Below are 27007 nucleotides of genomic sequence, written 5' to 3' on the forward strand. Positions count from 1 at the left end.
AGGTGAATAACGATTGATCACAGACAAGGTAGCCCACTTCAATCGCTTTCTTCATCGCTTGAAGGCTCAATGATCTCAAATTCTTCATCGCTATCCAAGAGAACCAAATCATCACCAAGGGCGGATGATCGTTCGGTAGTGGGCGTATGCAAGGCTGATTCAGTTTGACGACCACTTGTTGAAGGGGCACGATCACTTTGAGGGGCAAATGGAGCTTGGAAGAATGATGATCCGTTCATTTCGTTTTGACTTTCTTGCTTCTTTGAATCGTAGGATGGCGGATTTGCATGATGCATTGAGGAGGCGATCGAATTGTTTGCTTTAGTTGTTTCGTTGGATGATGTTTCATTCACAATCTCAATGTCATACCACAATTGATCGCCGAAGAAGCGTGATTCTTTGCCGAATTCAGATGGTAAAGCAAGACGGAAATAGTGAACATCCTTTCCTGTCTCTGTACGAGCGACTAAATCAAGCACACAAATCTGAGTCTCTTGGCCTGCCTTGACTTCGCGACCAATCTTGACAGAATGCTTCACAGTTTGAGTCGGGTTGTTAAGATTGGTGATCGAAGTGATGCAAGTATCTTTTGGCCATGCCTTTCCACCTGTATTACGAACTAGCCATACCTTGTCAAACAAGGAACCAGCAACGAAACGTGATCCATCAGGAACAGTAATATCAGCTTCCACTTGCATATCATAATCTTCTGCTACGCTTTGAGCATCTTCTTCCGCTGCCGCGACATCTGCTACCTTGTGGTCTTCCTTTACATCGATCAGATCATCTGCTAAAGGTAAAGCACCAGGTAACTTTTGCGCTTGAACGGACAAGTCTGCCAGACGTGCGTGTAAGGATGCAATGCCTTCAACACCCTCCTCGCGCGCCTTTTCAGTTGGAGGATCGATAATTTTAGCACTGGTCTGCGTTCTCAATAAGTCTGCATTGATCTGATCGATCTTGTTGAGAATCTTTTCGATAGCATCATTGGATTCTTTGAATTGGCCTCCGAAGCTATCGATACGCTTATTGGTCTTCTTCTGTTTCTTTTCCAAACGCTCAATGACTTCAATGATCTTGTCCAATTTGGACTCTGACTGTTCTGCAGAGTTTTCTCTGAAAGCACCGGGCATCTCAACAGTGATATCAATGGTCTCTTCAGCACGGGCAGATTTACGCTTATTCATGGCATTGACAGTAGCCTTTGCTTGGACCTTTGCAGCTTCCACCGATTGTGTCTTCGGCAGTGGCTTGTTGATTTTGAGGAAAAGATGTGGTTCCTCCTCCGGCGTACCATGATGCATTGTAGGATCAGATTCGCAGCTGTGGCACCAATCGAAATCGGGACATCTGATGCATTTGTAGCGAGGGCCAACAACGGCTTTGTCACAGCCGTCGCAAATGATGTTAGGATGGATCATCCAATCGCTAGGGCGAACACCCAAAGGTAAAGCATCCGTGGTTTGAAGCTTTATCCAACGGTGGTAAGGATGGGTGGAAGGTGTGGTTGCTTTGCATGCCGAGCAAACATCAAAATCGATGCAAGCTGTACATTTCCAGCGAATACCCGTGATACCCTGATCGCACAAATTGCAAGTTGCATAGTGATGGATTATGTTTTTGACCTCTCGCTCTTTCTCTTTTGTTTCGCAATGACTAGATGATGTTGATGACGAAGCACATCGCCTCTTGCAATGTTCTTTCACTTCTGGTTGGATATTTGTAAAGATTGAGCCAAGGGTATCTTGCACCGACCCCGCCACCTTGTTTACCAATTGATCTACTTCTCGTTGCAAGCCTGCAAAAGGTTCGGGAGGTTGTGCAACCGAGCCTGCCGGTGCAGGGATCGTTTGCAATACATCTTCTTGCTTAAATGCTTTCGCATGTTCAGCTGAGTTGGCATTTTCTACCTGTCTTGAGACTCTTTCTCTCCATGCACTCTCTCTCCAGCTTTTTGGCCTATCGTTTTGAGCCACGCTTGCGTTTGCGCAGGGATGACTTCCCCCAAAGATATCAACTTTTGTTGGCCTACTAGATCGAGCATTTTCTCTTGCTTTTTCAGTCTCTTTGCGTAAGGCATCGAGGAAACCTTGATGAAGACCAAAACTTTCGTCCTTCTTTGCATCGTTTTTGCGATCTGCACATGCTTCCTTGATATTACTATCATTCTTTGGATTCACACTGTCTGAAATACTCGATTTCACTGGGATAGACTTTTGTTTTTGCGTGGCGGATGCCTTGATCGCCTCGGACTGGCTACGTAAAGCGAATTGAACTTCCAATGGCTTATCGTTTGACATGCATTGTGCTACACGATCTTCAAAAGATGTCTTTGAAGATTCTTGGGTGTTGTCTTGAGGCTTCTTGAAGTACACTTCGACAGCAAACTTGTTTCGATTGAACCCGGATAACTGATCACATCTGCTTGCGATCAAATTTGTAAGGTCACGACGAAATGCTGTGATGCATTGCTTGGTGCCAAGAGGGACAGTAAAGTTAATCTTTGACCCAACTTGTCCTGCTTGCACATGCGTTTCACCAACCATTCGCACTGGGACTTGCGTGCATGTGACATGCAATCTGAGCGGATAGTTTGCATCTTTACGCAAATAGATGTGACTTGGACTTGCCCAATCTTTCTTGTGCCACATCTCAGCTTGAACTACAACTGTACTGAAAGGAGTAAAAGGGAATTCTCTACAGAATGGAGACATATAACGTGAAACATTTTTACGCGGTACGTTGTAAACGTTTGGAATTGGTGAATGACGTATAAAGATTTCCATATCATCCATGCTTCCACTCAGAAGTTTAGGATAAGCAATATCATGCATTCTGGAACGGATTATACTTTCCAGCATCTCTGCAGTGAAGCTCTTGCCCTCTTGTACGGGGATAGGAATGCGCGTGTTGATATCACGACCAACGTGATTCAAAGCACCGACGGGTAACATGGTGACAATGCATTGCACCATCTTGGTCTTCGGTGGCGGTGGAATGTAGTATGGTGTTATTGGATGGGGAGCGGACATGATGGCCACCTTTTGCAATTGATGTGGTAGAAGGAAAGGAAAGAAAGTGGGGAAAGGTGTTACACTATGGGGTTTTGATGCAGTGCATGCGTAAGTGCGTGCTGAGTCGCGCACAGGCCAATTCTCACTTTTCAGCTCAGGCTCAGCTTTTGGAGTGCAAGTCGAACCTATCATTCAACGTTATCACAGTAATTGAATTTTATATTACAGTATTGCTATAATACAGTCAAATCTTATTAACCTTTACTCTTCTTCTTTGCTGAGCTGAACCAGTCCTTTCAAGCTTTCTTGAATAGCAGCAATTTCTGCTTGTGCCCTTTCACTTAAACGGGAGGCATCATTGGAGATTGGCTCGCCTCCTTTGGTTGTGCTTGAACGAAAAGGAAGTGTTGCTGAAACATGCAATATCCAAGTGTCTGCTATTCTCTCCATACTTGCTTGGCCATCTTTAAGCTCGATCTGTCGGCAAGGGAAGGTGTTAGCAATCGAATCACGAAGCATGGGTAAGACAGTGCATATACTCACCTTGTAAAGTTGAAAGATCAAAGCTTCAACTTTGCAAACGTCATCTTCATGAAAGACGAATCTCCTTCCTTTCTTGATGATGTTGTGATTTGGCTCCCATCCCATTGCCTGAATTACTTGTTGCCAAACATTCGCTCCAGCATCAATTTCGGGCGGTATCCCTTTTCTGTGTGTATGATTTGCATATGCTATTGATTCTTGTTGGCATTCCAATGGAACGCAGATCAAATTGTGTACATCTATATACTCGATCGTTTTCCCTGAAGGCTTTGAGTAAAGTCTCAGATCAATTTCACCCTGCTCAAAACGTAAGCGTAATCGATTTTGTATTCTTGCTTTACGGATAGGTTGATACATCGAATCTAGTTCGATTGCCCTTCGGGTTTCATCTTGATCGTCTAAGCGTTTACATATCAGATCACGTTGTAAGAAAGAGGATTGCTGTCGGCTCCTTTCAAGAAAGTGTGATTCAATCTTTGGTAGGGATTCTCTGGATAAGATTGCGATTGATGAAGCATGCATATGGGTGGCAGTAGGTGCGGAAGAAGAACCAGCGTTGGAATCCTGTGTAGTGTTATTGACATTCCCCAACTTTGATGCTGGAAGTGTTTGCCTTGACATCTTGTTTCATTCGATGTAGGAGGAGGAGGAAATTAAGAAGAATTGATGTTGGTTCAAAATGCATTCATTCTTAGAAGCGCGTGTCTTACTGTTTGCTTAGTCTAGAATTTAAACTTTAATTTGAATGACTAAAACTTTCTTCTCATCACAACGATCAGCCTCCCAAAAAATGACTTTCGCCTTACAGATATCCCGGAGAGCAAGCTGCTCTATGAGTAGAGTGCCTGTAAGATATTCGAGCAGACAGCATATACGGCCATACTCTTACTACCCTCCACCAGAGCCATTCATTTCTTCAAAGTTTGATGCTTCATCTCCGCCAAAAGCACCATCAGCAGTAGCCAATGATGTCCCTATAAGTGCTTCTTCACCTATTTCAACATTTGGCGCGACTCCTTCGCTGCTATCAAACTTCTTGGCCATTCCCCCAACTTCTTTGACCATGTCTTCGTTGCTTTACCTAGGCGGATCACCCGGCGTACCACCATCAGAAGCGCAATTGCTACATTCTGCCCGTTTCACTGCTCGTGAATTACCTATTCGATTGGCAAGAAGGGTTGATCAGTATCGCTCCCTGCCCTTTATTGTTGGATCAAATCCATATATCGCAAAGATTGCTAAATTGTACGCTTCTTCGTTTGACAGTCTGGCAAGTATGGGATTCGACAATATACAAACACTAGAAGACAACGATAAATTTGCTGCAAAGCTGGAGGAAATGGTTCAATTACACTCTGAAAACGTTCCAACGCTAGCTAGAGGATTCTTGGAATGCAAGAAGTACATGAGCTCTTCTGCTATATCCACCTTTTTGAATGGTGCAATTCACTCCCGTATCGGAATTCGTTTGATTGCTGAACAGCATATGGCACTCTCGCACGCTTTCCGAATTGGCAAGACTGCAACGCCATACTCTGTTGGAATCATTGATACGCGGGTGAATGCATATGACCTGATCAAGCAGGACAGCGAACTTGTGGAAGAACTTTGTGAGAGCACCCTTGGTGATTCACCAGAGATCAAGATTGAAGGAAGTCGGGAAGCCACCTTTGTTGGCGTTGCAAGTCATTTATCGTATTGTGTCAAAGAGCTTCTAAAGAACAGCTATCGAGCAACTGTTGAACGTCACTTGAACCATTACAAGCGTAACCCACACGCTGAACGAACACCAATTCCGCCAATCTTTGTTTCGATTGCCAAATCCAAACAATATCTTTCTATACGAATTCGTGATCGAGGAGGAGGCATTGCACCAAAGAACTTGCCGCATATCTTCAATTACACATTTACCACCGTTCCTAATGAAGAAGAGAAAGGAGATGCATCAATTGATGATGCGGAAATGGGACCTTATGCAATGCAAAGTATGCCTTCAATGGGAGGTTCACACAACGATGCTTTGGGTGCATTGACGACAGGCGGTAGTGGTAGTACTATTGGTCTTGGCAGTGCTTTAGGAACATTGGCCGGGTTGGGTTATGGATTACCAATGAGCAGAATATATGCCGAACATGGCAGAGGGTCTTTGGATATCGTCAGTCTTTATGGACATGGATGTGATACCTTTATCAAAGTTCGTGCCAATCCCTTGGAGATGAGCTAATTTCCCGCTTGCCATTACAGTACGAACCAAATCGCCAACCGCAACTTGTACTTTTACGCAAACAATCATAGTCAACTGTATTCCTGTAACATAAATCCTATTTGAGAAAAAAATTACGACGAGGGTGAACAATAAATAACGAATACAATAATACAAGCAGGAATGGAAAATGAGATAAATACTACAAAACTATTCAATTACAGCACCATCAGCAAGAGCTTCAACGTCAATACGAGGATGCAAAATGATATATCGTTGACCTTGGCTGGTTTGGCTTTCTTCGTTGTTGCCTGCCAAATTACCTTCTGTTACGGTTTGCATAGATTCATCACCTTCTGCATCACCTTCATTTTGCTCTCTTTGTCTTCTTTGTTCCATCAAGGCATTCTCTCCTCGTAATTCAACAAGGTATTGTTCACGTACTAAACGTGTCAATATTTTATCGATGATTCTTCTCTCTTCTTCCAGTTGTGCTTCTGTCTCTAAATCATTTTCACGTTGTTCAAGGTACCATTCGATCAACGCATCACGTTCCAGACCACCAAGCGTTTCACGTTCAATAGAGGAAACGCGAAGAAGGATCAAGTTGAGTATTTCCATGTAACGATCATACGAAATTCGAACTTTAGCAGGAACTTGACCAGAAGTGACTGCGGTTTGATCGCGTTGGGCTTCACCATAATGAGAAGAAGAAGGCAACATTGATTCATCGCGTTGAGCGCTTTGCATGGACTCTGCTTGATCGGCAATAGCATTTAGTTCATCTTGGTTCATTTCATCATCATCTTCGTCAAAGTCAATATCATCCTTTTCGACATGAATGATACTTTGTTTCAACAAATTGTATGCTTCACGAACGAATTGAGCGGTAACAACATTTGTGCAATGAAGTCTTGCAATCGCTTCTGATAAACGAATCAAACTTTCTAATTGACGAACTGTGATTCTGTAACTGTTCTTGCCGCCCATTGCTCCTGCTCCTGTATCATCTTGACGTAAGATTCTGTACTTTTCCACCAAAACATCACTGGCTTCTGGCGTAAGCTTTGGCTCAAAAGTACGTGCATACTCTAGATATCTTTGCAAAGATTGAGTGTCAAATTCAGGTGCAATAGCTTCTTCCTTGAATCTGTGAACGTTGATGATATGCTTTGCGATATTCATATCCACAACTTCATTGCATTCATCCAAAACCACAAAGAATAAATCGAAACGACTTAAAATTGGAGCTGACATGGCAACATTTGCACGCAAAGTTAATTTACGATTGTATCTTCCTCCTACAGGATTTGCAGCTGCCAAAATTGAAGTACGAGCGTTCAAAGTGGCCTGTAAACCTGCTTTTGCAATTGAAATTGTTTGTTGTTCCATAGCTTCGTGAATTGCAACTTGATCGCTAATGTCCATCTTGTCAAATTCATCAATTGCACAAATTCCGTTATCGGCCAACATCAATGCACCTGCTTCGATTGTCAACTCTCCTGTTTCTTCATCCCGAACAACAGCGGCTGTCAAACCGGCAGCAGAAGATGCTTTACCGGATGTGTAAACAGCTCTTGGCAAGAAATTGCAAACGTATTTGAGGAATTGCGATTTACTGGTACTTGGATCACCAACGATGCAAATGTTGATATCACCACGTAAATGAATACCTTCTTGTGTTTGTTTATGAACACCTCCCATCAATTGAAGTAAAATACCTTTCTTAACGATATCATGACCATAGACTGTAGGAGCGATACTTCTGACTAATCTGGGATAGATGTCACGCATTTCTGCCATTGCTTCTAATTCATCCCTTTCTTCTGAAGTAAGACTTTCCAAGTAAGCAATAGGATCGCGATCCAAGCTATCAGCCATATCATTCTCACGAGTACTTTGAACCATGCATGCAAGGAATGCAGTCTTGTATGTCAGATCACGAACACCCAATTGACGTAATCCAGTTACACCTTGGTTCAATCCTTCGGCAGCACGACCACCAGCGGATTCTCTTTGCATTTGTGCATTCACACCGGGCATACCCATTTGCGAAACATCTGGTACAACAATAAACGATCCTGTAAAGATGCATTTATCTCCAGCTTTTGCTCTTTCAACAATTTCTGAGCGTAAAATAACATCCAAACTACGTGGCATGCTTCCGGTTGGAATTTCGTTTGCATTTTCTTGAATACGTACTTTTTGCCAATCAGCAAATCTACTTTGTTCGATATTCAATTGCCATGATCGTGTGTTTTGACATTGTGCGTTTGGACACATGATTGGCTCTGTATATTTGAATTGTTGTTCTACATCGCGAATACTCGTTTTGCAGTAATTGCACGTAAATGTTCCGTACAATAATTCAGGTCGAACTTCTGATGTACGGGTAACTGTACCACTAATGGAAACCAAGCGACCGATTTTGTGTGTACGTAGATCACGAATGCCTCCGATCAAAGCCATATTGTAGAAGGAAATGTTAAAGTCTCTTGGCGTCAAGCCAGATGAAGTTGTAGAGGCAGAGTGTGCATTGATGTATTGATATTCAGGTGTATATTGGGCCACCAAATCCACCAACGCTCGACGAAGGTAGGGCAAGAAACGAATGTATTGCTCATTGATGGCACCTGCCAAAATTTCATCAAATCGCAAGACGTGGGTGAAATCAACGTAAACTGTTGTACGTTCTTGACCACGTAAAGCTCTGATTTGTTCAACGTAAAGTGGCTCTACGCCATTTCCATCACCATCCGGGTCAGGTGAACCAGAAGAGTGTTCTTCACGAAATGATTCCAGGAATTGACGGAAGCTTTCACGAACTTGTTCGGATGTTGAATCGATGACAGGTTCAACATCAGCATCATTCAAACGAGCACGAGGTCTACTCTTGCGTGAAGAAGCGATACTCTTGTCGGGCAAGGCAGAAGGATCCATTGCTGAGCCGTTTGCGATTCCGCCTGATTGTTGTTGAAACGAAGAGGAGAATTGATCTTGTGAATTTGTTTGTCTTTGACCGAAAAGTGTATCATCACTTTGCGAAGAGAATGCAGCAGGTGCAACACTTTGACCATTTCTTGCTTCTGTGCCAAAAGCCAAAGGATCAAGATATGCTCTTGTTGCACCTTCATTACGACCGAGAGGAGAGGACGGCATTGCCGCTGAAGAGGAACGAGCGTCCATTGTTGTTAGATAGGATGTGATCTTCGTTGTAGGAAGTGTGGTTTGCATGTGTTGCATTCGTCCTTCTTGTTTGATTGCTTCAACTTAACAATTTCACTCTTTTGCTTGCATTTTTTCTCTTGCAGCACTTTGACAGTGTGTAAGGGAAATCAAACACGACGCGCCAATTTACACGTCTCGCGTTGACGCGTCTTTGGATTTGATATCGTGTTGGAGGCAGCGCGACCTCTTTCAGCACGTGCTGCTTCCCCGAGTTTTCAGCGTGGCCTTGTCCTTTAAAAGGGGTGGGATATTAATTGAATGGGCGGAGAGACGGCGGCGCTGTAGGCACGCAAGTATTGAAATATATCAAACTCAACAACAATGCATGCAGCCGCCATCCATATTGTGCGTCCATCACAGCGGTTGTTACAATACTACGATACCCTTGATACATTCACTAAGTGGAAAGGAACAACCAATATGTGAGTAATGGCAGCGCCTATCAGTCAGAATTCTGGAGAACGGCAACTGACCCTGAGTCCTCTCTCTTCATCTATTAATCCGAAATTGATACCCTCCACACCATCACTCAGGAAAATCTGTACGTAAAGTTCACAGCATATATGGAATGATGTCATTACTAACCTTTTTCTTCTACGGCTACAGATGCTATACTGATTTATGCAAGCCCTCCAGGTGCCTCTGCCGTTCCACTAGTTGCAGCTTGGGATTTGGAAAGCTTTGGTTGGTTCCAAAGAGGAACGGTACAAGATGTGATGGCATTCATGAGTAAGGTGAGTAGATGAATTGAGAATAGAGCGATCCACTGTCAAGACTTAGACTTCAGTTTCCGTGGCCGAATGACTAGCGGGGATCAGATCGCAAAAGGAGGACATCTTCATGGTATAGACATAACTTATCTTGAGAACAACCTTGTCTAATTATTCTCGTACATTCCTCCAACACAGACCGTCGCAGAGAGAACAGCACCAACACAACGTCAATCCGTACAAGAGAATAGCTACGTAGCACACGTTCATTCAAGGCCCGCTTCTGATGGTATTTCGGGTGTATTGGTATCCGACAGCGAATATCCTGGAAGAGTTGCATTCTCTCTATTGCAAAAGACATTGGATGAATTTGTGATGAAATGTCCAAGGTCAACTTATGATGCAAAAGTGAGCGCAATTACAACCGGTAGCGCTCAACCGCCAGCAAAAGGTGTTGGAGTTTTACCCGCAACCGCCTTTCCACAAGCACAAGATTATTTGACCAGATATCAAGACCCAAGACAAGCGGATAGCATTATGCGTGTACAACAAGAATTGGATGAGACAAAGATTGTTTTGGTGAGTGGAGAGAGGATGAGTGAGAAGAATAAGAGTTTTGTTTTAACCAATTATCCCCCTGTCCCACCCAAACAGCATAAGACCATTGATTCCGTGCTAAAACGTGGAGAAGATTTGGACAAATTGGTTGAGAAGAGTGGATCGCTAAGTCAACAAAGCAAGATGTTCTACAAAACAGCCAAGAAGCAAAATTCTTGTTGCGTTATCGCTTGATCGAATCCCTACCCATACTACACTCGAGAGTACTTTCTACGCCGTATATCTTCTTTGCTCAACCTGTCGCTTTTCATCTTTGTTCATCATAGACGGTTAATGTCTCCTTTTCTATTTCATGATTAATTTGTTTATTGGGTGTCTATGTGATAATGCTCTAGATCTTATGAACATTAAATGAGAGGTGGACCCCAAATCATAAAGCTCATCTGGACAAGTAACACCAACACGCAACGCGTAAAGATAGAAACGGCGACCGCACTTAACCAGTCTTGAGCCTTGCAGACTATGCCTGTCAATTCGCCCCTTTTCTTTTGCATATGCACCATAATGTTAATTGTGTACCTGTCATAGCTTCTTATCAACGATCCTGTCAACAGATAGTCCATAAGAAGCAACAGCTCTGGATGGAATAGATGACAGCGATACTCACTTGACAACAATGACACTATAAAGAATATAAAATCCACACATTTTCGCGTAGACACCACCTCCTCTCAATCGGCTACGAAGCAAGATGTTCTCGCCAATGTCATCTGGCCGGGACAAATGGGGTGATGATCATACACAAAACGCAAGTTCTTCCTCTATACCCAATCGAACAAACAGGAATGGAGGAAGAGCGGGGGTAGATAAAGGCAAAGGAAAGATGATACATACAGCTGTACAAACACATTTTCAAAAATCAAATGTTGCTTCAAAATCTTCCGGTTCAAATCGAACGAGAACATTGTCAAGCTTGAAACGTGAAGTTCTCAATCGGCCAATAGCAAAGACTCACTCTCATATTCGACCGACGCATGGGAATGGAAGTTCGCTTATACAGAAACGCAGAAATAACACGAAATTACCATTGGTTGAAAGCAGCGAAACGGACGCTCTATTGTCACAAGGATACCCAAGGAATGGATCATCGTCCACATCTACAGAACCAAGACCGAGATGGAAAGATATCTTTCGACCTGAGAAACACACAGTCGAAGGATGGATGGAAAGTTGGATACAAAGATGGACAGTACTTGCAGTATTGCCGACATTGGTTGTTTGGATATGGTGTTCGATGCCATTTCCAAATCAAACAGATCATGACGATGATGGCTATTCACTCGACAAGGATTCATCCCCGGCTCGATTTGATGCGCAGTTCTGGTTCTTTCTCTTTTGGTATTATGGAATATATTGTGCAGTTGGTCTCATCTACATTACACAATTGTTCTCGCTGTATCGACTGAATTGGTGGCCTAGAGCGTTAGGCGCTCGTAAATCGTACGCCTTTTTCTGGATTCTTTCGATTACTGCTGGTTTTATGATGCATAGATTCAAGCTAGACACTTTGCCTTCTCTGGGTGGCACATGGTGGCTTCCTGACGATCAAGACGATCCGGAAGGCCATCGGATACAATGGCAACGTAAAACACCTTGGGTCGGACTGGCATTTTCAACAATGGCAATGCCCGCTCTCATTTGCTTTACAGGGCTGAGAAGGAGTGGAAGGCAGACATACAGGCACAGCTTGACAGAAGCACAAAAGACGTTCTTGGAGCACGAACTACGACGTCGCATCCCTGCATCCTATATTCGGTTCTTGTGGTTCATGGCAGTCATCGGAATTGCTTTGGTGGCACTTTTGGCAGGTCAAGGTTATGCAAGTGTTTTCCTATCCACACTTCCACATACAGGGCTCGATATGACGGCCTACGTTACATTTTGGACGATCAACGTCAATATCCTGTTATTGCTATGTCTATGGATATTGGAAGAAAAAGTCAGAAGTCGTGCACTCATCTTTGTGATGAAGTATTACTACTTCTTGGTCTACTTCATCTTTTATCGAAACTTGTTTGCAAGATTGAACAGTTTTGATCAATTCGCCTTGATTCAATTATTGAGTTCGTTTTGGGTTTGCATTTACTACCCATTCAGTATGACGACATATTGTCACAAATTGATCTCATACTTTACGCCTGATCCGAAATCATGGGAGGAATACGTGGAAAGTGTAGGAACTTCATTCTACCTTCGCAATTTGGCACAAAATACAAGTATGCTTGCTTTCCTTGGCTGGCTTTCGATTTTGCATTTTGGACCGAATCAAAACATGTATCCTTTCTTCGCTTTCGCTGATAAACGTGATCCGTACAATTATCAGCTTACAATGTTGGGTTCTTTGGCTATTTGGGCAAGTGAATTGGCTTCTTCCTTTGTGGCTCGGCAGGTGAGTTGGGATATCATATGAAAAGGTGTGAGTATCTGCTGACTGTCTTCTTTGCCTTTTACACAGATTTGTCTTTATGCTCTGGACGTAGATGTGACCAATGTTGGTTTAGATCAAATGCGGAACTATCCAGAGCTGGTCAGTGGAGTAGCCTGGACGAGCGTGCATGTGTTGATGGACATGCTTCTGTTCCTGATTGTGAGTATTGAGGGACTCTAGAGCGATACTTGTCATGATTACTGACTCTTACCCATTTTTCTTATTTTCTATTCTAGAAATTGGACTTTAATCCCTGAAAGAACAAAGCTGGTTACATTCTTTTCTTCTCTTTCTTTTTTTACGACCCGCATGCATACGTGTGATACCCATTAATTGCAATTTTATGATTTGACGACCAGATTTACAGAAGGGAGAGAGAGAGATATTGCACTATACATCAGATTGAGCATTAATACGACTTGCATTTCCACTTTTTTTTTGTCACGATATCCATTTGAGCAAAGCGAGAAAGATTCTCATAATATCAAGCACTTGGAGATAAACTTGAACTTGATCCCACTTCTGCTACTTCTCCTGCAGATACATTTGTTGCTTGTTGTGTTTGAGAGCTACGTTCTAATCTTCTCCGTCTACGTCTTAATCTGGCTTCAGTTTCTTCAATTCTTTCCCGTCTCTCTAATCGTTCAGAGTAATATTGTCCGCATTGCAAGATGATCACTCCAACCAATGCTGCTGCTTGAACGGCATTCGAACTTGCAAGATCACGTAAAGGTTGAAGGACGCTGTCTCTTGGATCATCAGGATTGGCCTTTGGGACGGGAAGAAGTGCTGGTAAAGATTGTAGGCCTGTAATAGGTCCAAGTCAGTAAAGTGTTTCGAAGTTCTATATCCTCCGTAGTGTACTCACTTGGCAAGACTTTTTGCATGTGTACCAAAGCAGAAGCACCATACAAGAACAAACTCGCACCATCAAAGAGCCAATTACTTTCCCTTCCTCCTAAAGCTTTATAAACCAAAATTGCTGCACCACTTGTTCCGATTACATAGTGTAATGTATGAAAAGAATTTGGCATATGAACTAAAGTGTTTGCATAATAAGCTTGAGCTGATAAAAGTGAAGGTCTTGTGATTGGTGATTGCCATAAAACCAAATGATCTGCTGTCCAATGCATTGCCAATGTTCCTATTTATTGTGTATGTGAAACTGTTAGCTTCTCTTCTTCAGAACTGGAATCCATCCATCACTTACCCAGCAAGAATGACGTCGTGACAATGACGAGAGCAGTGGAAAGGTCACCCATCGTGTATAGGGCTTAAGGTGATTGTCAATGCTTGGTGGTCTGATTGGTTGTCATAAAAGGTGTGATGTTTGTCTAGAATGAGAAGAATTTCATTACACGCTCGCTGTTTTCATTCGCTTTCCTATTGCCCCCACTCTTTTTTTTGTCCCGGAGTGCTAGCGTACAATTTAAGACTTCATCAAAGCGTTTTTGCGCGGTGTGCCTCAGCACGTCAGGGACAAATTAGAGCAAGCTTAAAGGCTTTCATTTATAAACATGATTACATACAAAAGAAGTTGGAAGTATCAGAGTCTACTCTTGTTACCTTCTTCTTCTCCAATCATCAATTTTTTAGCCATCTCTCTTCCTGTCCTTCTCAATATCTTTCCACTTGCTGTTTTGGGAATAACATCAATAATTTCAACGTGTTTGAGATGCTTGTATCGAATCTTGTTGTCGCTAACGTGTTTCATTATACTTTTTTTCATCTTTTTGATTTGTTCGGCATCATTGTTAACCTTTTTGTTTGCATCTGCTGTTAGAGTAACAAATGCCAACGGTCTTTCACCTGCTGCTTCATCAGGAATACCGACTACCATTGCATCGGAAACGTCATTATGATTCAATAGCCAACCTTCTAATTCAGCAGGCGGAACTTGGAATCCTTTCACTTTGATTAATTCTTTCAATCGATCAACGATGAAAAAGTCACCATCTTTATTCACCTTTGCTTCGTCTCCCGTTCGCACCCATCCTCCTTCAATCCACATCTCTTTAGTGGCTTCTGCATTGTTACTGTATCCTAATGTGTTTGATGGACTTCGAATCCATAGCTCTCCCGGTTCATCCAATCCACAATCTTTGCCTTCTGGTGTAACAATTCTTGCTTCTACATTGGAAACCAATCTTCCTGCTGATCCGGAAACACAAGCCATACCGACAGGATGTTGCAAGGTAAGCGTGCATGTTTCCGTCATTCCATATCCTTGTCCCCAATCAACGCCAGGTAAAGCTTGTTCGAATTGTTTACTTAAATCATCCGAAAGAGGTGCAGCACCAATCATGACAGAATTGACCAGATTTCTGCATTCTCCATGTAACTTTTTAGCTCCTGGATCTTTGCAGAATAAAACGCATTGCGGTGGTACCAAGAACCAAATTGAAGCACGATATTTTAGTGCAGTCTCAATCATTGGAACGATACCCTTGAATCGAGGCATGATGATATTCTTGACGCCCATATACATCATCCCATGTAATCCTAGCACCAAACCATAAATGTGAAACATGGGCAAAATACCCAAAGCAGCATCCACACCAGCACGGAATCTTCCTTTTTGCTCTCCGATCTTGTTGCTACATTGATTGAAATGGAAGAATTGCAGAACATTGCTCACGGGTGCATAATGTTGAATTGCAACACCTTTTGGTAAACCTGTCGTACCACTGCTAAAGCTCAAGAAAGCCAATTTCTTGTGTGCTTCGCCCGGTTTCAACGTATACCGACATGAATCCAAAGCCTTTTGTGATTCTTGTTGAATGATCTCTTTTGCTTCTTCCAATAAGCCTACTAAAGTCCAAGATCCTTCGACTTGTCTAACAACTTTACCGCCATTGCTTTGTTTTAACTGTTCAACGTGTGCAGGGTCTTGTAATAAGACTATATTCTCTCTTTTGATCTTTGCCTTTTCGGCTGATTCGAAACCTGCTTTCTTTGATACTTCGTGTAAGAACAAAACTGTTGCTTTACTTGAATCAAGTTGATATGATAATTCTGAAGGACCAAAAGATGGATTTGCAGGTGAGACGATACCTCCGATTCTATGTGTTGCCCAAAGAGCGGTTGGATAATCAAACGTATTGGGAGAAAATAAACCAATCCTTGTATCCGTTCGAACTCCAATACGTTCGTACAATCCTAAAGAGAGTAAATCAACACGTTCACGTAAAGTTTCAAAATTCAATGAATTTCCCGTTTCTTCATCAACCATCAAAGGTAATCCTGTCTTGCGTACATCAGGTCTTGATGTTGGAAAATAATCAAACATGAACGAATAAACGTCCAAGTTATCCGGTAATTCTTCTACTCCTTTTCCCAAAGAATGATAAACGCCTTTTTGATCAGCTTGATATGACATCTTTTGCTGTTGCTAGAGTGTGATTGAGATGATGATGATGATGGGAAGAATGAAAGCAAAAGATGTGCTTTGCTTGGTTTTCCTGTTGGCTGAATCAACTCAACCGGTGTATCGGACGTTTCCCCGCATTTCGATAAATGGAATTAATTTAGACTGCAATTACGCCGTGTTTGGATGCACCGCGCACACACTGTTCCCATTCGGTTCATCCGTGCAGCAGACATTATCGGAAATATCGGCAGAGGGTTGATCCGATTACGCAGGTCAGATGATCAATTATATGACTTTGCAATAGATATATTGATACATGTCTATAAAATACATTCTCATTCATCACTTGTTTTCATCATACTTTCCTCCCTCTTTGGGTCAGAATAGTAAGATCTATAAGAGATAAAGTTGTTATAATCCAATCGTAGTAACAATTGCTCATGATGTCGCAAAGCAGCACTTTGAGAATCATTGGCGGTTGAAGTCTTCTTTTCATTCTTCGCATCTCCATTATTGTCAACCTCTGATTTATAATTCGATTGCGGCAATTTGTAAGAAGACTTTGCAGATGCCTCTGAAATTATAAGAAAGAATCGATCGATATGATTTTGCAAGATTGAAGTAACTTCTTTGATCGCATCGATACGTTCACGTAATGCATCCTTCTTCTCTTCTCCCAGTATACTACCTTCACTCAACAGATCTGGTAAAACATCACCTCCCCATCGATCAATCAATGCAGCAAAATGACGACAAGTATGTAAGATCTTCCAAATACACACGCTTGCCTCTTGATCAGTCAATAAAAGTCCTTGCAATACGTACGTCAAAAAAGCTTGATGACTGGAACGTGCAGAAGCAAAATCCATCTCAGGTTGCTGTTCAACTTTGATGGCTCCATTGGGTGCCATGGCATTGACAGTATTGGCTTTTTGAGAGAATTGACTGCCTCCGAAAACACTGCGAGCATATGACGTTCGGGCAGGTCGTGGAATTGATGGCTCAGGTGTTGTATTGCGGGAGTCCGACTCATCTTCTTCACGAAGGGTACCCATAGAAGATACTCGATGAACGCTCTGCGAAATCTTGTGTCGCCATTTATCGACACTGACATTAGGCGCTGGGTCATTTTCTTTCATGTCTTCTTTTTCCGGTACACGAAATTGTGCGAGGAACTTGTTGAATTGCACATCAATGATATCCGTATGGAAATGACCGTCCAATGTCTCCAAGAACCACATCCCTTCTCTTGCCGTTCCGCATGCCATTCGTAAAAGGTCAGACCTCTTTCTCAACTCCAGCCTGTCAGCACCTCCTTCTCCCGTACCTGTGAATCGACGCCTAGCCCTTTGCGATTTACTCAGACTGATCCAACAATCTCTTAGCCGTCCTTTGATTGATTGAAGTGCCAATAGATAAGAGAACAGATCAGAGTATGCTCGTGTTTCAGTTGGGCTCAAGATCATATCCAAAGGGAAACGAGTGTGATAGAGTAGCGTAAATGGTATACCGATGCTGATGTTGTCGAAACGGATTAGAGGATTTACCCAGTATTCGTCTGTCATTGTCTTCCAGCTGAGATCATCCTTCTCAAGGCCGGACACCCTTTCGGGTACAATAACTTCACACAATGCAAGCTGGTCTACATCTTCTTCCGCTTCTGTCCCAATGCTTGCTTTTTGCAGCGCCAATTCGATATCGGAGGCCCTTATCAATCCCGTTGAAGCAGAACGAGCAAATATCAGCTTTGCTTTCCGCAACTCCGTCAGTCTAGCCAAGAAAGAAGTGATAAAAAGCCCCTTCCTGTGCAAAAAGTATCCACCCAATGCTTCAAAAGTGCTGAAAATTGTCTCAGGTTTGAGAATCGTGCGCCACATCCATTCCGACAGTTCGGCAGAAACCAATTCAACCGCTTTACGAAAGCCTGCTGGTTTGCTACAAGGCCGTGCTTCTGGTGTTTGCAATAAGCGAACATGAGACGAAGTTAAGGTCGCAGGTACTCCACCCATCTTGCCCGAACTCCAGCCCGTCGATGATGTCGATCGCCTCGAATGATCTCTAACTCTTCCGAGAGCTCGGCCAACATACAAGATCGTGTTCGATAATGCCAAGTCGTCCGAGATCCACTTTGGCACTGCTCCTGGTATCATTGCCCATCCAATGTTCTGATCTACTTTCTTTTGTTGATCATTTTCTGTGGTGATGAATTTTGGTAGGCGAGATTCGAAAGGCGTAGAAGCAGACAAGATGCTTGCCTTTGCTGAATTGAGCTGATCAATCTTCTCTACGATTGGTTCCTCAAGGCTCACCATATCGGTATCAATATCAATACGCTTTTGACCATAACACATCCATGCAATAAATATTTGCACCCATTTATCCTCGATCGTATGTAAGAGCGTAATCATAAATTCATGTACTTGTCCAACAGTCGTTTCCGCTTTCTTTGCCAAGAGGTCAAGAAGCTGACCTGAGCCCCAATATGGACATGATGGTGGCGAGATTGGCTCGAAAGAGTCATTTGTGATACTTTCTGGCTTTAAAGACGTTGGAATTGCACCTTCTGGGCCTTTCAATAGATCTGATACGAGTTGATTTAATGCACAAAGGAGCATTTCCCATTCTTCCAGCCTTGCTCGGATACTCGATAGACTGATCTGATCGGCATTTTCGCTTGCGGCTATATCCCAGCTTCCGTGCAAGATATCAGATTCCAAATCACATATCCACTTCTCATAATCTTTTAAGAGCTCACGAATCTTTGAAGTTAGCTGAACGAGTAACTTATTTTGCCATTGATTCGATTTGCATCTCTGTCGAATAGATTGCAAGGTCTGTTGATGCGCTTGTTTCTGTACAGATTTGGCGAAGAGGAGTATTCTGTGATACTTTGCTGCTATATTTGCCAATGAATCCAACACTGCACGTTCACCAGGATGATTGTAATGTATGCTTGAACGCGATCGGAGCGTCCAAATCCATGGGACTTGTTCACCGCATGATGAACCGGCAACTTCTGTGACAATGAAAAGAGAAGACCTATGCCCTGCCAATACCAATAACAATTCCTCCAAGACGCTCTTTGTCATATCATAGATTGACCCATTGATGTGAATTTAAGTGAATGTCAAACGAAAGTAACCAACACGAAATAAGCTCATATGCAGCAGCAATACAAACAACACACACGCCGCTTCTTATTACGCGTTTAAGAATGTTAGGCAAAAGTATGTGAATCTCTTGATCAGAAACTATATGCTACCAAATCATCAGATTTAGATGATAGAATAATGTACCATCTTTTGACTGGTCTTTACAGTGAGTATGCCTCTCAAACTATTCCAGAAGATCAAAGCTGAACAGTCTCTAATCATTGTAGGTCAATTTACCGAGAGACCAAACTTCAACGTTCTCACTCTCGGAATCAATAATAGTGGAAAGACTGCATGGCTAGATAAAGTACGTGGACAGGTGTCCAAAACAGGAACGAGGCCATTGCAGCGAATAACGCCAACTGTTGGACAAAATGTGATCAATTTACCTTTATCCTCTTGTACTTTGCATTGTTGGGACTTGGGAGGTCAAGCATCTCTGCGAAGTATGTGGACACGATACCTTGACGATGCAGAAGTATTGGTTTGGGCAATGGACGCAAACGATTGGCTTTCTGCAGCAGATGTACCACCTCCAACCGCTCAGGAAAAGGCACAGTTACCACAGGAGTACCAGCAAGATACAGGAGCACCGAGTGAAGCAGATTCATCCAGACGAAGGAACGAAGCATGGTCAGTTCTAGGTGATCTACGGAAGAATAAACATATAGCATCTCTGCCGTTTTTGATCATAATGACCAAGATTGACAAGCTAACACCTTCTCAGGTGGAGCACTTTCGTTTATCGATACGCGATGTGATGGAGCGCAAATTATCAGAATTCTCCTCAGACGAAGAAAGACAGCAACAGGATGGTTTGAATGGCATTGCTGAATCTGGTGGTGTAGGTAGTGGCAATGTTGGGTATTGGAGTGATTGGCACTTGATTGTCTGCAGCGCTGCCACTGGTGAAGGAGTGAGCGAATTTATAGAATGGTTACATGTTCGAGCAAAGCTGCAGAAAAGATAAAGGATGGAATACATTATAGACTTGGTGAAATACGTTATACCCTCAATGCATGTGTATTTTACGCTTCCATTCATAGATCATGATCTCACTCACGCTTTGATCCCTGTGTGAGAAATTGTCTGACCTGTCGCATAGCTTTCTTTCTGTTGCTGTAATTTTGTTGATTCATTGCTTTGCGTTTTCTATATTCTTCTAACTTTTTAGGATCCTTGTGTAATCTTTCCATGTAATTCTTCTGATGCATTTGTTGTCGATCTTGATCCGATTGCACCACTTCCGGACCCTGTAATGATCAGAAAGATCTGGATCAGTCAGTGGTACTCAAAAGCATAATGTATGTACAATTCGATCTTACCATCTTGCTTCTCTTTTTCCGGTATTCGCGCATGCCTAACCTGTTTCTTTCCAAGTCTCGTTCTTTCTCTTCAGCAGGGGTACGTGTACGGTCATCATCAATCATAGCTTGATGTGGTTTGAGCGTCAAAGCAAGAGGATCATGCCATTTTCGTTTTGTATTGTCGTAAGCCTGGGCTGCATTACCGTATCGACGTACAGCTGAAGAAGTAAACGGTTGTGAGTTTCCTAATCCCAATTCCAAGTTTAAGCCATCGCTACCATCTTTGTTATCAGCGAAAGCAGGAAGCTGGACCAAAACGCAGTTCAGGATAAGAAAAGCAAGAGTGAGTACATAGAGAGACATATTGAAGTGCTTACAAGTGAAGAAAGAAGGATGAAGTACTATGGAGTAGCTTTATACAATTGCAATCACAACAATCGGTAAGCGTATCCCAGTAACCCCGAAAGTAAGGTTTACACATTAAAAGTTTGCTTTGTCATACTTGCTTACATTTTTGTTGCATTAGCCCCTTCAGCTGTATCACATTGACTTCACGGAAGATCGTGAAGTGATTAAAGATTATTGTTGTTCTTTTGTTGTTGAGCTAGAACTTTTTGCCATGCGCTTATTTCGCTGCCGTCTACGATACGACCTTGAGTTAAGTCTGAATCTTTCTTTTTTCCGAGCAAGTTTTTGAGGATCGTCATTGACCTTTTTTATATAAAGCTTGTTACGCATACGCCTTTGTTCAAGATAACGTTTGTAAGTTACCGGATCATTTCTGACACTCTCAGCGTAGCGGTTATTTGCTTCTTGCTTTCGTTGTCTTTTTTGTTCTCTCTTTTCTTCTTCATTTAACTAAAGACAACAAAAAGTATCAAAAGCGGACTTGGCCTAAATGACAAAAGGTCTACTCACATTTTTGTCTATATACGATCTACGCTTTCTTTTCGACTCAGCTGGTCTTGTGTGAGGCTGGTCTTCTGTGGTAGGCTCTTCCGGCAGCGCAGGAGGAATTGTAGACTCATTCTGCAAAGTGTTTCCAAAACTTGCTGATTCTACAGAGTGAAAATGGACAGCCGGTGCCAATCGTAACTCAAGGTCAAGACTTCCGCTTTCACTGTCTGATCCTGCTGTAACAAAGTTAATGCGGAGTATAAAGGAGCCAATTACGAAGAGCCCCCAACACAGAAACATGTTGATGGTATTGAAAACCTTTTCATCAAGCATACCATTTCTTTCACATTCTATATCATCTAGCGCAAGTCCCGGTCTGCGTACGCCGATGGGGTTGTTTACGAATTAATATCATTTGGAGACTTTGCTTGCTGGCTTTTGAGTTTCTTTCTTTCTCTATAAGTCTTGTTGTAAAACCTTTTTAATTCCTTTTGCCGAGCTGCTTCTGCCGGATCTTGTTTGGCCTGCTCAGAAAACATTTTCTTATTTTCTCTCAGTCTTTTTCTGAGTTCTGCAGCAAGTTCTGGATCGGACAGGAGTCTAGCTCGATATCTATTCATACTTTCCTTGTGACTCTGTTTCTGCATCTCGGTCGGCTGCTTACCCTGCGTAGAATAGATCGTAAGCAGTGAGAATGAAAAGGGCACTGCAGCTATGTCTTATACCACTCACCATCAGTTTGTCATGATGTCTTTTCAATCGTCTCTTCAATAATGAGTCTTCTTTTCGTTTTTGCTCCAACATTTCTTTTGCTGTCAGGGGTATAGTATTTTGCTTTTGTTCGGATGATCGCACTAAAGGTATTCGAGGCCGTTGAATCTTCCTTCCTTTCTTGCGTCTGTCGTTCTTCTCAGTGGGAAATTGGGGCTGCTGTGGAGATTTGGGAATATTGGTATCCATGTTGACAGTACCAGTTTCATCCGCCTGATTTTGCGATGGACCCAACCTCAGCTCAAGGTCCAAATCAGTCGTCCTGCTGGCTTTCACTATCATCAGTAATAGTAAAAGCTGCCACAAATGTAAAGCAGTCATCGATTCTTTCAGTGACAGCAAAATGTTGATAAGTGGAAACAAAATGATCGATGACAATGAAATCTGACTGCAATAACCCTTATGCAAATGAAAAGTACAGCTTAGCCCCGGGCTTGCACACTGTGTACAAAAAAATCATCTTGCCTCATGACAATCGTGATAACATTCAATAAAGATTGTGTTAAAGACTTAATTGCACTCATTCGCCATGTACAAAAGATCAAATGTTCTTATAACTCTGCGAAGCGGAAGGGATATGCTTTCTCGACTATATTGGTTTCTTACCTTCAGTCTTTAACCTTTTCTTCCTTATATAAGACTTTTCACTTTTCATCTTTACGAATTTTGCAAATGCAATCGGATCCTCCTCTTTCTTTTTCTGATAAGCTCTCTGACTGGCTAGTCTAACACGATTTTTATATTCTTTATTTTTAACGGGATCTTCACGAACCTTTGTCCAAAATTTCTGTGAATAAGCATGTTGTCTAGCTCGATAAGCTTGATCTGCTTCTTCACCCTGATCTCTAATTCTTTGTCTCTTTACTCGCTGTTGTAAGCGTTTCTTTTCACGACTAGCTTCGGATCGTCTCGGACTTACTTTCTCTGTTGAAGGAGAAGACTGAGTAGCCCTGCTCTTATCTTTCAATAAGGGTGTGGTAGAGACTGATCCTTTTTCGACCGGTTCCAATACTTGATTTGAGGGCGTAGGGACAGGCTGACTGGCTGGAGTTGTTTCTGCCCATGGACTATCGAGAATAACTGAAGATAGCCAACTCTCATCGTCGTCGCTTAAATAGCCAGATATCAACCCGGAAAAGATCGGATGGTAAAGAAGAGAAAGTGTAAATGTTTTGAGGAGCATCACATTCACTGTACAGGGATGAACGATGAAAGATACGAACAAGCAGTCAGTGCAAGTTTATTTACCACTTTCACTGTGCAAAATGAGCCTAACCAGTGCACAAAAACTTTCGTTTGCGTATATGTCGCCGATTGTTTGTTAAACGCAAAAAATTTCTTAATGACAGTGTACGGGACATTTTGATGGCTTTCAATGAGAATCAAGTTGATTTTGAGAACCACCGTTTACAATGAATTGGATGTTTCACTGTTTTCATTGTATGTTTCACTTTTGCTTTTCAACTTTTGCCTCCTCTTTAAGGATCTTTCAGTTTTCATCTTTTTGAAAGCAGCAAATGCAACCGGATCATTTCTTCTTCTCTGATAAGTTCTTTGAGAAGCTATTCTATGATACTTTCTAAACTTGTCGAGTTTGATCGGATCTTGTCGAAGTTTCACGCGAGACGTTTTGTCATAACCTCTTTGTCTAACTCGAAAAGCTTCAAGCACTTCTCCACCCTCGTCTTTGATTTGTTGACGTTTTGTTCGCTGTTTTAAAAGCTTTCTTTGACGAGCCTCCTCGGAAGGCTTTTTTTTGGCAATTGATGTCCTTTTAGGTTCATTTGACGGTAAGTTTGTAGCAATGTTCTGACTTTCTCTGGTGACCAAATGGTTGTACTCCAAGGATGGAGCTGTGTGGATAGATTCTGTTGGGAAATGTACCTCATTCGACGGTGCAGAGAAAGGATCCGCATCTGTGATACCTGTTCCGTACCGTGGGCTGTCTAGAAGAACAGAAGATAGCCAATTCTCATCTTCGCTGGAATAAGCAAAGGCTTGACCCGAAAAGATCAAAGGAAAAGCGAGAGAGTGTAGAAATGTTTGGAGGCGCATTGTCGTTTCCTTTAGGATGAAATGATGGGAGATACGATCAGTCAGTCAACACAAGCTGAATACACCGCTTAACAGTGTATACCAATGAGCCGAACCAGTACACAAAACGTTTAAGAGGTAAACATGCAACCGTTTGTTTATTAAATTCAAATGTGAGGAGGACTTGCATGCCCCCTTCATCGGGGATACAAATGTGTCTCGGAAAAAGACCCTTTGCCGTCATTTGGAAGTTTTCTTTTTATTTCTTAACATCTGCTTCCTTTTAAGAGACTTTTCACTTTTCATCCTTATGAATCTAGCGTATCCAATCGGATCTTCCTCTTTTTTTCTCTGATAAGATCTCTGACTGGCTAGCCTGTTACGCCTTTTGTAGTCTTTATTTTTAACGGGATCTTCGCGAATTTTTGACAAACACTTTTTCTTATAATCCCTGTGTTTAGCTTGAAGAGTTTCCTTTGCTTCTCCACCCTGCTCTATGACTTTTTGTCGTTTCGATCGCTGTCTTAAAAGCCGCTTCTGATAAGCTTCTTCGGATTCTACAGTAAAACCCTTCTGATTTTCACTGTGTATCAATTATAATCGATAGCATACAGGAGACGATCCAGAAATAGACGTATCTAGCTTCCTCTCTTCTACCTTTAAGTATATATGATCTTGAAGAAACACCTATCCTCTGCTGAACCCACGCTTACCTTTGACTTCGTCGAGGGTTGTGCTTATCTTTATTACCATGAGATTCGGCGCCATTATCAAAACATCTAGAATACCTGAAGTAAGCTACTTTTCGTCATCACCGCGAGGATGGACAAACGATAATTAATGAAAGGCCGTAACACAAACGAAAAGAAAATTAAGATGGATTTAGGAGCATAATGTTTACAATGCAGGAGTGAACGATGAGATAAATGATTGTTCATTCCGCACAAACTGAGTACACCGCCTCTACTGTGGAAATGAGCCTAGTCAATACACAGCAATTTTCAGTATCTGGATGTATAGCCAGAATCCCTTTGATGAGAGTCTCTGGAAAGTTTACCGAGTTCAATTTAGGATGAAACATGTTTAAAACTTGCGATCAATTAGAAGTCAAGTTTCACTTCTTGCACTTCTCGACGTTTGCATCCTCTTAATTCTTTGTCTTTCAGATTTCCTCTTTTTAAATGCCTCAAATGCAACCGGGTCGCTTTTCATCCTCTGATACTGCATTTTAGAGGCTTTTCTATGGTATGCTCTAAATTCTGCCAGCTTAGCCGGATCTTGTAGAACTTTCAGCCGAGTTTTTCTGTTGTAACCCCTTTGTCTAGCTTTCATCGCTTCTTCCACTTCACCACCTTGTTCTTTGATTTTTTGTCGTCTCAATCGCTGTTTGAAAGAATCTTGTTGACGAGCTTTCTCGGAAAGCTTTCTTTTTCTCTTGGGTTTTCCTGTTTGTATGGCTGTAGCGATACCCAAGCCTCCATTGGCTATCGAGTTATTGCTTTCTAGTGGAGCAACTGCGTGGATAGATTCTGTTTGGAAATGTACCTCATTTGAAGGTGCAGAGATGCGATGTGAATCTGTGAGACTTGGTCCAAATCGTGGGCTGTCTAGTAGAATAGAGGAAACCCATCTCTCGTCTTCGCTAGAGTAGCCCAGAGTTTGGCTCAGCAAGGCGAGAGAGTGAACAAAAAAGAGTATCTTCAAATGGCAGAGCATTGTTTCTTCTCTGACGATTGCATGATGGGAAACATGATGATCAATCATTCAAAACCACTTTGACTACAACACTTTACTGCGGATATGAATGAGCCGAACCAGTACACAAAAAAATCTCTAAGTGTAAACATTCAGCCGATTGTTTATCAAATGAGATCGAGGGAGACATCATGCCCCTTTCATCGGGTACACAAATGTGTCTCGGAAAAGCACCTTTTGCTATCAATTGAAAACTTTCTTTGTTTCTTAGCTTCTGCTCCCTCTTGATAGACTTTTCATGTTTCAACTTTACAAATCTGGAGTACGTGAATGGATCATATTTTCTTCTTTGATAAGTTCTTTGAGAGGCTAGTCTATGATACTCTCAAAATTTTCCAATTTAATTGGATCGTCTTGAAGCTTTAAGCGAGCTTTCTTCGAATAGCACCTTCAATTAGCTAGAATAGGTTCCTCTGCTTCTGTACCCTGATCACTGACCTTTCGACGTCTTAATCACTGTCTTAAATTGATCCTTTCACGTTATTCCTTGAAAGGCTTTACCTTCGTGACTGACTTCTTTTCATGAAAAAATGGTGTGATTGAAATTACCTCGGCTGGCAGATGTTTCATTTCCATCGTTGAAGAAGAATTATAGACAGTATCTGAGTGCATATATACCTCATTTGGCAGTGTACCAAGTGGATGTGTATTTGTGAGACTCGTTACAAACCTTGGACTGTCTAGAAGAATAGAAGATAGCCCATATTCATCATCGCTACGATACCAAGATGCTTGATCCGGAAAAGGCAAAGCATTGAAAAGAAGAAGAACGATGGAATCACGGAGCATTGTTTTCACCTTTTCAAATGAATGCTGGGAATTTGATCAATTTATGAAATTACATTATATGCTATGGAAGTCTTTATTAGCAGTACGCAGAAAGGCTTCCTATGTGTATGTGTAGCCCCGTTTTTTATGCTTCCTGCTTCCTCGTCCGAACGCAAAGACTTACGCCCGATATTGTCACGGTGGTAATG

The 27007-nt window shown here is 42.2% G+C and overlaps 10 protein-coding genes across 10 annotated transcripts; 4 read left to right on the forward strand and 6 right to left on the reverse strand.

Annotated features, from left to right (window-relative positions):
- Window positions 1-38: 38 nt before the first annotated feature.
- FA14DRAFT_179552 (uncharacterized protein) lies at window positions 39-3032 on the reverse strand (the record flags this gene model as incomplete). The annotated part of the gene is made up of 1 exon (XM_025500929.1): window positions 39-3032. One exon carries the CDS (start codon window positions 3030-3032, stop codon window positions 39-41), a length of 2994 nt encoding a protein of 997 aa, XP_025356495.1.
- A 1041-nt stretch (window positions 3033-4073) lies between these two features.
- Window positions 4074-5781, forward strand: FA14DRAFT_164676 (alpha-ketoacid dehydrogenase kinase; the record flags this gene model as incomplete). The annotated part of the gene is made up of 2 exons (XM_025499905.1): window positions 4074-4123; window positions 4422-5781. The coding sequence occupies 2 exons, from the start codon at window positions 4074-4076 to the stop codon at window positions 5779-5781; spliced, it is 1410 nt and encodes a 469-aa protein (XP_025356496.1).
- Window positions 5782-5970: 189 nt separating this feature from the next.
- Window positions 5971-8946, reverse strand: FA14DRAFT_123279 (putative MCM6-involved in replication; the record flags this gene model as incomplete). The annotated part of the gene is made up of 1 exon (XM_025496562.1): window positions 5971-8946. The coding sequence occupies one exon, from the start codon at window positions 8944-8946 to the stop codon at window positions 5971-5973; it is 2976 nt and encodes a 991-aa protein (XP_025356497.1).
- A 363-nt stretch (window positions 8947-9309) lies between these two features.
- On the forward strand, window positions 9310-10552 carry FA14DRAFT_172760 (snare-like protein; the record flags this gene model as incomplete). The annotated part of the gene is made up of 4 exons (XM_025500430.1): window positions 9310-9410; window positions 9522-9529; window positions 9595-9722; window positions 9897-10552. 4 exons carry the CDS (start codon window positions 9310-9312, stop codon window positions 10488-10490), a joined length of 831 nt encoding a protein of 276 aa, XP_025356498.1. The 3' UTR covers window positions 10491-10552.
- Window positions 10553-11139: 587 nt separating this feature from the next.
- FA14DRAFT_146439 (uncharacterized protein) lies at window positions 11140-13044 on the forward strand (the record flags this gene model as incomplete). Its single annotated transcript, XM_025497319.1, has 2 exons — window positions 11140-12705; window positions 12772-13044. 2 exons carry the CDS (start codon window positions 11140-11142, stop codon window positions 12922-12924), a joined length of 1719 nt encoding a protein of 572 aa, XP_025356499.1. The 3' UTR covers window positions 12925-13044.
- A 184-nt stretch (window positions 13045-13228) lies between these two features.
- FA14DRAFT_164680 (uncharacterized protein) lies at window positions 13229-14006 on the reverse strand (the record flags this gene model as incomplete). The annotated part of the gene is made up of 3 exons (XM_025499906.1): window positions 13229-13551; window positions 13613-13888; window positions 13955-14006. The coding sequence occupies 3 exons, from the start codon at window positions 14004-14006 to the stop codon at window positions 13229-13231; spliced, it is 651 nt and encodes a 216-aa protein (XP_025356500.1).
- Window positions 14007-14290: 284 nt separating this feature from the next.
- On the reverse strand, window positions 14291-16123 carry FA14DRAFT_155600 (acetyl-CoA synthetase-like protein; the record flags this gene model as incomplete). Its single annotated transcript, XM_025497764.1, has 1 exon — window positions 14291-16123. The coding sequence occupies one exon, from the start codon at window positions 16121-16123 to the stop codon at window positions 14291-14293; it is 1833 nt and encodes a 610-aa protein (XP_025356501.1).
- A 281-nt stretch (window positions 16124-16404) lies between these two features.
- On the reverse strand, window positions 16405-19235 carry FA14DRAFT_52771 (uncharacterized protein). Its single transcript, XM_025502474.1, has one exon. The coding sequence runs from the start codon at window positions 19201-19203 to the stop codon at window positions 16450-16452; it is 2754 nt and encodes a 917-aa protein (XP_025356502.1). The 5' UTR covers window positions 19204-19235; the 3' UTR covers window positions 16405-16449.
- A 109-nt stretch (window positions 19236-19344) lies between these two features.
- FA14DRAFT_134815 (P-loop containing nucleoside triphosphate hydrolase protein) lies at window positions 19345-20440 on the forward strand. Its single transcript, XM_025496988.1, has 2 exons — window positions 19345-19432; window positions 19494-20440. The coding sequence occupies exons 1-2, from the start codon at window positions 19405-19407 to the stop codon at window positions 20234-20236; spliced, it is 771 nt and encodes a 256-aa protein (XP_025356503.1). The 5' UTR covers window positions 19345-19404; the 3' UTR covers window positions 20237-20440.
- Window positions 20322-26819, reverse strand: FA14DRAFT_179562 (uncharacterized protein; the record flags this gene model as incomplete). Its single annotated transcript, XM_025500930.1, has 9 exons — window positions 20322-20519; window positions 20592-20879; window positions 21492-21706; window positions 22093-22135; window positions 22203-22516; window positions 22848-23308; window positions 23653-24187; window positions 25394-25878; window positions 26701-26819. 9 exons carry the CDS (start codon window positions 26817-26819, stop codon window positions 20322-20324), a joined length of 2658 nt encoding a protein of 885 aa, XP_025356504.1.
- Window positions 26820-27007: the final 188 nt, after the last annotated feature.

The sequence above is a fragment of the Meira miltonrushii genome (assembly GCF_003144205.1).
Source record: "Meira miltonrushii strain MCA 3882 unplaced genomic scaffold FA14scaffold_2, whole genome shotgun sequence".
Lineage (NCBI taxonomy): Eukaryota > Fungi > Basidiomycota > Exobasidiomycetes > Exobasidiales > Brachybasidiaceae > Meira > Meira miltonrushii.

Excerpts from the sequence above, each read along its gene's own strand:
- FA14DRAFT_134815 (XM_025496988.1), top strand. The coding sequence starts at position 19,405 with ATGTACCATCTTTTGACTGGTCTTTACA. Across the intron at positions 19,433-19,493 it reads TCTTTTGACTGGTCTTTACA|GTCAATTTACCGAGAGACCA; the intron begins GTGAGTATGCCT and ends TAATCATTGTAG.
- FA14DRAFT_52771 (XM_025502474.1), bottom strand. The coding sequence starts at position 19,203 with ATGACAAAGAGCGTCTTGGAGGAATTGTTATTGGTATTGGCAGGGCAT.